Consider the following 11,498-nt stretch of genomic DNA (forward strand, 5'->3'; position numbering starts at 1 on the left):
AAGTAAACACTCAGTATAAAGTATGTGCACAAGTATATGTGGAAAGTTTCACATTTCCACACTCACACATGTGTAGGTTACATACTGGACCACGACTGGCTCCCAAACTAGTTGTGATGTCCCAAAGCAAAGCTCGTACTTCTTCTTGCTAAATTCAGACTTAAGGTGTGCAGATAACTGTCAGCAGATGAATGTGAAAAACAGCCTCCTAGTGTCAAACTGTGCACATGCATCATTCTGCACAGTGAAACATCTAAGCAAAGTTAATTTTTTTTTATGCTATTAGAATCTACATATGTTATCGATTATGTAAAGCAATGGTTGATACTTTTTTTTCTTAATTTATAATTTGCTTATTTCTGTATATGCCCCTCAGATGCGTTTTTATGTAACTACATTTACTGCAAGCTACTGTACTTAGGTACAATTTTGAGGTACTTTACTTGAATATTTCCACTTTATGCTACACTTATGCCCCACTACAATTTGGATGCCAATATTGTACTTTCTACTCCACCACAGGTATTTGACATCATTAGTTGCTAGTTACTTTGCAGATTCAGGTTGTTAATACAAAATATAAATCAAGTAGTGGTTTATGGTGAATTATTATGGATTAAACTACAGCCACCAGTTTATAAAGTAGTTGAAATTAGCCCTACCTTTCCCAGCTGCATCATTAATAATCATGCCCCCCCCCCCATATCTGCCACATTGTTCTTTCTCTACACATTGTTCTATTATTCTTTCATAACTTGCATCTGTTTATTCCATTTTTATTTATTTTTACAATATTACAGGTTAGTAGTGAAATTGAGTTTGTAACTCCCTCCTTTCTCCCTTGTAACACCATTATCACCACATTCTGCACAATGAGTACTTTCACTTTTGCTACCTTAAGTATATTTTGATGTCAATACTCCTGTACTTTAACATTTAATGCAGGGTTTCTGCCTGCTTTGTGTGTCCATTAAAAGGTTGTGGCATTTTTCCTTCCGCAGCCCTGATGGTGGCGCCAACTCGCTGCAATACTGGAGGAAAAGGAAATGCTGGTAAAAGTACGACTACCATGTATGCGAGTAAAAAACACAAGGACAGGACCGTGACGTGACGGCGTGGGCGCCCACGTGTGTAGGGCGCATGCGTAGTGCTCGACCGTGCCTTTTCTGGTCGCTTTCGCAGTCTCTCAATGCACATGTGCAAAACAAAACAGTGACGACGGTGTTGGCTCCTTGTTCGTTTCCTGGGCAACATCTGAACAAAGGCCTGCCCCTTTTCATGAGGATTTCTCTACCGCCATCGTTACTTTACGTGTAATCACGATTACTAAATCGGATTACGCTACTTTTATTATATTTCAAGACGTCGGTAACAGTAGAGATAGCGTCCGAAATGGATGTGGATCAGCATGAGACCTACGGTGAGACTAAATCGGCCATGCATACTTGGCGATATCGCCACCATTTCACGTACAAGGCAGATCAAGGAAAAAATATCATCGTCCAGTGTAATCTATGTCTGCCGAGGGTCAATCTGCTGTCCACGTCGAAAACCTCAACATCAAACCTAAAGAAGCATTTAGATGTAAGTTACAGAAAGTCGTTTCCCTGGCATTATTTCCTGTACCCGTCAGCTTAATGTTTGAAAGAGTCATGAATGAATAGCTGTCCTGCTGATGAATAACGTTACATTGTAGCTGCATGGTACTCGTGGCGCTGGAGGCTCTTTTACGTTCAACGTCGCTGGGAAAAAAAAGCCCCAATCATTTTACTTTGCACAGGTGTTTTTTTGTGGGGTTTTTTGTCATTGCAGTTGAAGTTGGCAAACTTATGAAAACTCAGAACACACAAACGGCACACCTCCAGCAACTAACATGAAACTTTGTCGGATGTTCTGCCTTTCAGAGAACACACCTGGGCTGTGAGGCCAGGCCTGATGCCAAGAGGGGACGGAAGAGAGAAGAGCACAATGGAGAGGAAAGCAGGCACTGCCAGCTCAAGAAACTCAAGGCAGAAATCATCTCCAAATGCTTGACCCAGGCAAAGATCGATGAGCTAGTTTTTAACTTCATCGTGGAAGACTGCCAGTCGTTTTATGTGCTAGAGCAACCCGGCTTCAGGAGGCTGATTGCAGGCTTAACTGAAGGGCTAAAGTCCATGGACAGGGTGACCTTGTTTACAAAGGTGGACCAGGGTTTCTCCAGGATGCGGGAGGATCTGATGGCGAAACTCGCCAACATCCAGTACGTGTGCACCACAGCCGACATTTGGACAGCCAACAACAGAAGCTTCTTCGGGATGACCTGTCACTGGATCGATCCAGGCTCTCTGGAGAGGAAATCCGCCGCTCTGGGGTTCGCGCGGCTGCAGGGCAGGATCACGTACGACACCATCGCCGGACGGATACATGACATCCATGTGGCGTACAATATTGAGAGCAAAGTTCAGACCACGGTCACCGATAATGGCAGCCCCTTTATGAGCGTGTTCAAAGAGTTTGCGGTGGACAGCACGGAGAGCGACGACGACATTGGGTTCTACGAGAACGTGAGCGCCGTCCTCGAGGGGGAGCCGGAGCAGGACATGCTGCTGTTTCTGCCCACTGTGCAGCGCTGTGCATCACACACCCTCGAGCTGATTGTCACTGAGGACTTTTGGCAGGCTGTGTCACAAGGGCCCATGTGCCAGCTACATTACAGCGTGATGGCCAAGGTGTACGCCATATGGAGCAAATGCCACCATCTCCAGGTCGGTATGGATGCTGCAGAGGAGATAGGGAAGATGGCACTTGTTGTCCCTGCTGTCATACGCTGGAATGTGGAGTACTGTGCTGTGCAGAAGATTGTCTCTCTCAGTGAGCGAGAGCTGACGGAGCTGTGCGCCCGCCTGGAGGTCCCGCGCATGCAGCCAGAGGAGATGGCCTTCCTGAAAGAATATGTGACCGTGTTCCACCCGCTCGCTTTTGCACTAGAACTTTTCCAAGCGGAGCAGAAATGCTACCTGGGTCTGGTCATCCCGACCGTACTCAGTCTGAAGAACAAGTTAAATGAGCAGAAAGACGCAGCGAATTACTTTGGCGACGTCGTCAACGCCATCGTGGTGGCAATTGACGTGCGGTTCCAGGAGCTGTTTGACAGCACAGAAGCAAAGATTGCGACGGCGACGACTCCACAGTTTCGCCTGTGGTGGATTGCGGCGTCTGAGAGGGAGGAGATGTGCGCCCTGCTGGCCACAGAGGCGTCCCAGGTGGAGCCCTGCAACGTGACGCTGCGTAATGCAACCGAGGCAAAGTCCAGTCGCAACTTGTCTACCATTGAATCTGAGGATGACTTCTTCAGCTACGGGCCAGTGAAGCCTGCCATTCAGATCCAGCAGCGGGGAGTGATGGAGGAGATCCGCAAGTATGTCGAAGGGACAGGGAAGAGCCTGGAGTGCCTGCAGGACTTCCCCAGAGTGAAGCAGCTTTTCCTAAAATACAACACCACCTTGCCGTCCACGGCTCCTGTCCAGCGTCTCTTCAGTCAGAAAGGCAACCTGGTCACCTCACAGAGAAACTTTCTGACTGACGACTACTTTGAACGCATTCAGCTCTTGAGATACAACAGCAACGTGTGCAATTTGGTGCCTGAGTGAATATACTGACAGTGACTCTCTCTCTCGCTCGCTCAGCCTTTTAATTGATTCAGAATCAAACCACATTGTGCTAACATCCTTACAGAAAACCGCTGAGTAAAATCAAATTTTAGAGATATCTGTTTTCTTATATTCCTCCCCTGCCTGTTTTGGTAGGCATTATATCTCCCGCTCCTGAATGGCCTAATGAAAATATCAAATTGACAATCATGGACAATGGCATTCAAGGACTGAATATACTGACAAAAGCATATTTCTATCTGTGCTATTGTTGTGATTTAAAGTAGCCACAGGGTTAAACTGAAGTGATTGTCTTTTATTTAAGGTAGTTTTTTTTTTTTCTACAGCTCTTCAATGACAATGCATCTCCCTGTCTGTATGTTTTATATCATATATAAAGAGACAAGGAAACAGCCAGTTTTTCTGTGTCTCGCCTTTTTTCATGAAAACCATTTTGAAAGCAAATGTAATTGGATTAGCGACGGCGCGGGATAGGCTGCCTTATTTGCATGCAGCCCCGACTGCATCAACAGATACTGATTACTGTTTCAAAGTAGCCTGAGAATGTGTGTGTGTGTAAGGAGACGGTACACAAACACCAATATTTCCAGTGCTGCCGAGTCCCCAGTGTTTTCCTCACCATGTGCCCAGATGTCAGTTAAGAGCTTTCGTCTTGGCAGGCAGCCAACAGTAGGCTGTCAGAGCATACAAATACACACGCACATAGTCTGTCTGGACCTGAGCTGTCGAAAATATGACTTTTCTGAAGATGCGAAACCCTTCCAGTGAGAGTGTGAAAACCCCAGGGATTTGCTTTTCTTTCATTTCAACATAGTATGTATGACTCCATTTGTATATATTCTCGTTATGTGTAAATGATCTTGCCTGCAACTGCCAGAAAGGCAGAGAAATTAAACTCCCATCAGTGGATTGCTGTGAAACTGATCCACCAAGATCTACTAAGACAGGGTCTTGGGATTCTATTCAACAACGCATAAGCTGATGAGGACAAACTGCTGCTTGGACAACTGATTCCAGGGAAAGAACACAGTAAATGTGCGTAGCTAAAGTATTGCTGCAGAAAATGCAATTGTCACATTACAAAAGAATACAATTCTAGATGGAAATTGCACAGCGTTGAACAGGATGAGGCAGTAAAAAATAGAGTAAACAAGGAAATAGCGAACAGCAGGCTGGTGTCGGACAAAAAAAGCTGCAGCAACTACATTACACATGCTTTAATATACGTCACCAACTGCTGCATGACTAAATCACATTTGAAGTTTAAAAAGTACTTTAAGATCGTGGACACAAACAATTTGTAGCTTTTAAGATAATCTGGTTGAGTTTTCCGTATTACATTTAGAAAACTATAGCTCCGTATCTGTGAGAACATGTAATGAAAATGTTTAAATTAAGGTTTTTATATGGGCTTAGATTTTTTTCACTACTTTCACACCGAGTGAATAAGGGTCAGGAAGTATTAAATGTTGTATATAAAATAAGTTCTTTAAGTGACATCGTTTCAGCTGGAATGCAAAAATCTGACCTTGATCTGCTCTCACAAAGACGAGGTGTTTTGGAGATATAAATTACAAACACTGAAGCCAAAGAGTCTGAATGAGGACTTCCCCCTCAGTGTAATGTTATAATTTATAGGTGATTACCTCCTCTTTATTTTTTACAAGCCAGGTGGAGCAGAGATTTTCTAAAAGGTGTGCGTTCTTGTGTATCCCTGCTTTCCACTTCATGTATGGTGGGATTAGGTACAGCTGCGTGGGGATAAGACCAGCAGGTGAAACAAGTCAATGGATGACAATATGTTGTCAGTTTATAAATGACAATCCCGCCACCCAGTTGGACTTCGGTACGTACCACTTTCTTGAGGAAAGTGTTTTTAAAGTTATAAAACAGTCGAATAAAACACACCCCAGGCCCCAGTTCAAAGTTTGATCCAAAGTGAAAGTTTTAATGATTTCTGAAAAACAAATGGTACAAAGTATTACTTCTGAAAACCCCGAGTAATACCCGTTACCACACATTAACAGACACATTTAGAACAGGATCATGTTAGGCACAAAGTGGGTGGAAGGTGTACAGTGTGTGTTAGACTAACAACTTCTGTCAGTACCTTTGATTAAGCCATCACCAAGCCCTTGTCTTAACAGGCCTCTTATGCTTCCTGCCTTGCAAAATATAGCCTTAGAATCTCTTATACAAAGCAGCATCACGGAGATAAATACTTAAGTTACTTTAACCGTCATCCATTTTGCTTCAACGGAGTCTTTGTCAGTTCAGTGATATAGTACACTAAGGAAGGAAGCATTAGAAGGTGCTCTAGACATGGCTGGGATAGTTTAATATTCTAATGCCCTTCTCTCACTTTGCTTGGGTAAGAAACTCCTCTGGAGTCTGGACAGCCCCAGTCACTGCAGAAGCAGCTTGGCAGAGCTGAAGTGTCCCAGGTTCTCACAGGACTTGATCCAGCGCTGGACATGAGCGGGAGCTGAGGAGGCCGAGCCACTTTGCAGCACGCAGCAATAGCAGGCAATGTCGGCCAGGGAGAACTCTGGCCCGGCCAGCCAGGGGTGGCGGCCCAGAGTGGAGTTGAGGGCCCGCAGGACGGTGGCCTGCTCCTTGGCGCTGCCCTCTGCCAGCTGGAAGAAAGCTATGTCCACCCAGCTGTCCACCAGCGTGGCGAGAGCAGGATCACTGGGGTAGGGAGCGAGCAGCTTGAAGAGGAAGCGCGCCACGTTGGCCTCGCCCTCGATGGGACACATGTTCTGGACGCTGAACTTCATCTGCAGTTTGGGGACTGTGGATTGTTCAAAATATAAACATGTCTCATGGTAAACAAGTAATTACAACATCAAGATCGTGTCAATATGATATCATGTATACAAAGCTTGCAATGGATATAAAAAGCACTCCTAAAACACAATGACACAAATTTATATTTGACTTTATGTAATTAAAAAACCTTAACATGATTTTTGGCAAATTAAAAGGCTGCAAAGATTTATTCTTTATAATTAAATTACTGGCATATTACAAAAAAAAAAAAAAAAAAGAAAGACATTCTGGTTTAATCACACTCATTAAAAGCCACCTACTCAAATGGCTTTGTGTGACTGCAGCTGTTATAATTTGTTGTAACAATTTTGGCAGGGCAATAGGTGTTGTAATTAGTTTTATAATCTCAGAAAAAGAAGCAAACCGCCTACACACTTTCACAAGAAATGACATCTAAATTAAACAGCATGGTTGTATCAGGACTGCCTGGCACCGGCAAATAAAAACTGGTATAGGTAGAGCACAGACATACTAAATTTTGCCTTCTGATTTGATTTAAAAAGCGCTCTGTGCATGCAACTGTTAGTACACATTAGTGCAAGAATGCATTTGTTGCACTCCCTAAACAAGTACACAAGGATAAAATCCTCTCTTCCGCCTCACTTTGAGTCTTCCTACACTCCTCGTCTTCTGCCCATACCCCCCAACACACACTGCCTTTCTCACTGTTCCTTACCATTTTTCCATATGAGGGTGAATCCCAGCTGGAACATCTGGCGGGCATAGCTGTTTGCGTGTCGTGGGCCGAGGCAGGACAGGAGCTGTGACGGCACACTGTCAACCGAGGAGTGGACATGGACGGTGGAGAGCACCCGATAGCGCTGACACAGCAGGCTGTGGAGCACCAGCAGGGACAGGGGTGGCTTAGCCGGGTTGGCGTTTATGACGATGTCGCGGAGAGCACCGAGGTCCTTGTGGCATAAACAAGAGAAAAGGAGGTAAATAGGTGCAGCGTCCAAAATAAAAATAGTATTACATTTGTCTACCATTACTAAGCTTAACAAATAGACTGTAATCAGTCCACACCCTCATATCTGCTTTAAGACGACTCCCAACATTAGCAGGTTCTGCATGTTTGCATAGTATTTATAACTTGTAATAACAGGGTGTGATCAGGAAAACATCTACAGACTGCTACTGCCACAGAGAAACTGCAGTGACCACTAGTAGATGGTTGATGTAGGATAAAATCTAGCCTCGCTAATAAATACAGTTTCCACTTGTGCTGATGCCTGGAGGCAGAGTGGCACTCTTCCCACCATATTTCTCACCTTGCCCAGTAGTGTGTCCAGCTCTGCGACACCTTTGAAATTTGTGGAGCTGGAGCATTGGGAGGAGAGGCTGCTGCTTACTGTCAGGTCAAGATCAGCATCTGGGGTGGTCACCGTCTTGGCCAGGCCCTCGACAGCTGCTTTCAGCTCGTACAGTTTTCTCATGATTTCATCCTGCCGGGCCTCCAGTGCTTTGACCGCTGGGTCCACCTCGCCATTCTGGGGAGACAGAGAGGGATCGCTCAGTTTGGCTGAAACCACATTTAACTGACCTTGCACAGAGACAGTACTGAGAACATATTTAACATATTAACAGTCTGCACACCCGCCACCCGGTTGGACTTCGGTACGTACCACTTTCTCGAGGAAGTGTTTTTAAAGTTATAAAACAGTCGATTAAAACACACCCCAGGCCCCAGTTCAAAGTTTGATCCAAAGTGAAAGTTTTAATGCTTTCCGAAAAACAAATGGTACAAAGTATTACTTCTGAAAACCCCGAGTAATACCCGTTACCACACATTAACAGACACATTTAGAACAGGATCATGTTGGGCACAAAGTGGGTGGAGGGTGTACAGTGTGTGTTAGACTAACAATTTCTGTCAGTACCTTTGATTGAGCCATCAACAAGCCCTTGTCATAACAGGTCTCTTATGCTTCCTGCCTTGCAAAATATAGCCTTAGAATTCCTTATAAAAAAGCAGCATCGCAGAGATAAATACTGAAGTTACTTTAACCGTCATCCATTTTGCTTCAGCGGACAGACTAAACCATCAGATTAGGTTATATACTGGCGATATGTTCCACAAAATCTACCCCAGGAAGTATCCACATACTTCCATCAAAGTAGCAACATCACACTGCGTAAAAAAATACTCCACTATTAGTAGCAACATTAATAAAATGTACACAAAGTATCAAAAGAAAATGTGTTCAACACAGAAAAATATCTTCTTTGAGAGTTGTACTATTAGTATTATATACTGCATTAATATTGCCAATGCATTAATGTGCATTTTACAGTTGCAGTTGGACAAGGTAAAGCACCACTGCACAGCTACTACTCAAGTAAAGGACAAGTACTTTTAAAACTGTATTTGAGTTCAGGGCTTGAGTAAACAGTTAACTGTTACATACCAGTACTGCGCAAATGGAGTAACATTAAGGGTCTCCCATGCACAGTCCCACCATCATGACTTATACTTTGATTTGCTATTAATAACGATTATTAACAGTTAATGCATCAAGTTGTGGGGGAGACAAAATAGCGTAACTTAAATGGTGTCGGCACTTTATATCGTTTAATAACCTTTAAATGTTGATGGCCGAGACGTGTAATTAGTAATTGTAGCATCAGCCAGAAGTAACGTTACTCATTGTCCTGACAAGCTAATAAGTTAGCCAGCTAGCTCGGCTAAAGACAGCTAATGCTAAAACACCGTGCGCGTGTATCAGTGCGTGAGAAACAAGACGACCTGCGCGCAACAACGAGAGCCAAATACAAGCCAACTAGTTGAAAAAATAAACTATGTCGAAATGAAATGGGTCAACAGTTACCTGAAGAGCGTGTTCAGAGGGGCAGCTGTTCCCTTGCTGCGCGTGGATATTTGGTAACTTGTACATGCAGGTTGGTAAATCAGTCTTTATGTGACCACCACAGACGGGCTTTACCTGGTACATGGGCATGGTGGAGGACAGTTAGCGGACTGTCAGAGACAAACAGTTAAAAACAAAAACAAAATCCCGCTACACAGGGGTCCTCTGGGGTGCAGCAGCAGCTAACAGCAGCTCCCGGCCACACAGGAAAGAGGCCGCAGTGACGTCACATCCGGTGAAAGTTAAAGACGACTTGAAGTAATAGATAAAAGATAGACAGAGAATAGATCTGCATGTTAGATTATTAAATTGTAGAGGAGATGAGTTTTTAATTTAGTTTTTGCTTTAATGTTCACACATTCACAATCGCATTACATGCCACCACACGTCTCTCTGCATGTACCACCTCAGATTGCACTAGAGGACGCAACAGCATCATTTCTCACGGCCCATCTTTGCAAACGCAATAGAGGAGGTCAGCTGTCGGCAGAGGGCTGGCGGTATAAGTACTCAGATGAAATACTCTGTCACAAGTAAAAGTCCATCCATCGTCAACCGCTTATCCTGCGTACAGGGTCGCGGCAAGTAAAAGTCATGCATTAAAAATCTTACGTAAGTAAAAGTACAACAATATAATAAAAACATAGCCTACTTAAAGTACCAAAAGTAAAAGCACTCATATGCAGAATTATTTCATCATAATTATTGATACATTAATGTGTAGGTTGCATGTGCTAAAATTGGGACTTAACTTCACTTACTTTCATACTTTCAATAACTTTATTTAGTACCAGATGGCTTAAACCTTAATAATCTATTAGTTGATTATAGTTCGCATGAATAATCTGAAGCTGCAAAGTAACTAAAGTAATCAAAAAACTGCAGTACTTGATTAACTGTACGCTACTTGGTTACATTCCACCACTGCACACTGGTGTGAACTTGTGAACTTAACCATAACTTTACAAAGACAGACCTGATTAACTGATGATGATGCAAACTAAGGTTTAGCTGACCATTTGAATGTTGTGAAATAATTGTATTTGTTGTATTTGCAGATAGTGAATATTTGTTCTATGGTATGGTCCTTGCTAGTGATCAAAATGTTTGCTTTCATTACAAGTGACCACATGCAGTTCAATGTAAGATTTCTTGTCTTTGATACAAGAGAAAACATCTTGTGAGGTCTTTTACATCTCCTATTAGGGCAGCATACCTGCGGTGACGTCAAGGAACAGGGCGTGGTCAGAAGTGCAAAGTTAGTGAAATCTTCAACCCACAGAGAGCAGTGCTGCTGCCGGTTTCTGTCATTCAGTGTGGATTTACATTTTGATGAAATTAGTTAATCCATTTAAAATGTTTGCAGTGAATCAAGCATGGATCCACGGTTCCCCACAACGTGCTGTAAAATGAGCTCAGCCTTGTGCAACAGTTTGACCAAAAATAAGGAATGTGAAATTCTAGTCTTTTTGCATTTAAAAAATACACAGTCAACTTCTCAAGCGCAGTTTTAGCAAGCTGTTTCTAACCTCATAGCCCTTTTATGAGCAGGTGCTTGGTAATAAAATTGTCAAATACATATATATGTAAAAAGAAATTCCCCCAAGCACAGCAACAACAATCAGGTGCTGGTAGATAGCAGGATGAGTCTATGAGAAGTCAAAAAACAAACTGCCGCACACTGATTTGACTTTACAAGAGCATTGTGCTGGCCACAGCACAATGCTCACACATCCACTCGCACATGCACACGTGGGTACCCATGCAAGCTCAAACACAAGGTTTAAAAAAATGTCACAGTTACATACATACAGTACAGTATATATATACATATATACATATATATATGTGTGTGTAAAGTCAAAAAGCAAACCGCACACTGATCTGACTTCACTACCTTTATTGTGAGCAATTGAAGCACATTGCTTCTTCAGGCTCACACAGTGAAATTACAAAAACACTTACAGGTGTGCTATGTAGACCATCTATATATAGACAACATGGGTAGACAGACAATTAATGAATTCATTTTTGTTGTATTTCTTTCCTGAATGTGGATGGTTAAATGTTTTTGTGTCAGATGTGTTTGAACAATGTGCACGTTTGCCACAGCTATAGTTCCCATAAAGCTATAGTAAAAGCTAAT

The 11,498-nt window shown here is 43.1% G+C and overlaps 2 protein-coding genes across 3 annotated transcripts; one reads left to right on the forward strand and one right to left on the reverse strand.

Annotated features, from left to right (window-relative positions):
- Positions 1-1,250: 1,250 nt before the first annotated feature.
- On the forward strand, positions 1,251-4,049 carry zgc:161969 (uncharacterized protein LOC569044 homolog). The gene is made up of 2 exons (XM_038699436.1): positions 1,251-1,584; positions 1,905-4,049. Exons 1-2 carry the CDS (start codon positions 1,393-1,395, stop codon positions 3,630-3,632), a joined length of 1,920 nt encoding a protein of 639 aa, XP_038555364.1. The 5' UTR covers positions 1,251-1,392; the 3' UTR covers positions 3,633-4,049.
- Positions 4,050-5,573: 1,524 nt separating this feature from the next.
- Positions 5,574-9,582, reverse strand: aimp2 (aminoacyl tRNA synthetase complex interacting multifunctional protein 2). 2 transcript variants are annotated; one of them, XM_038699456.1, is made up of 4 exons: positions 9,428-9,582; positions 7,757-7,975; positions 7,162-7,396; positions 5,574-6,447 (listed from the first exon to the last, which is right to left on the reverse strand). In XM_038699456.1, the coding sequence occupies exons 1-4, from the start codon at positions 9,440-9,442 to the stop codon at positions 6,059-6,061; spliced, it is 858 nt and encodes a 285-aa protein (XP_038555384.1). In that variant the 5' UTR covers positions 9,443-9,582; the 3' UTR covers positions 5,574-6,058. The 2 variants fall into 2 exon arrangements, with proteins under 2 accessions (XP_038555384.1, XP_038555375.1); XM_038699447.1 differs by having other exon boundaries at positions 9,314-9,574.
- Between the last annotated feature and the right edge of the window lie 1,916 nt (positions 9,583-11,498).

The sequence above is a fragment of the Micropterus salmoides genome, unplaced genomic scaffold (assembly GCF_014851395.1).
Source record: "Micropterus salmoides isolate LMB-PRFRI ecotype aquatic unplaced genomic scaffold, ASM1485139v1 Ms_hic_scaffold_10, whole genome shotgun sequence".
NCBI lineage: Eukaryota > Metazoa > Chordata > Actinopteri > Centrarchiformes > Centrarchidae > Micropterus > Micropterus salmoides.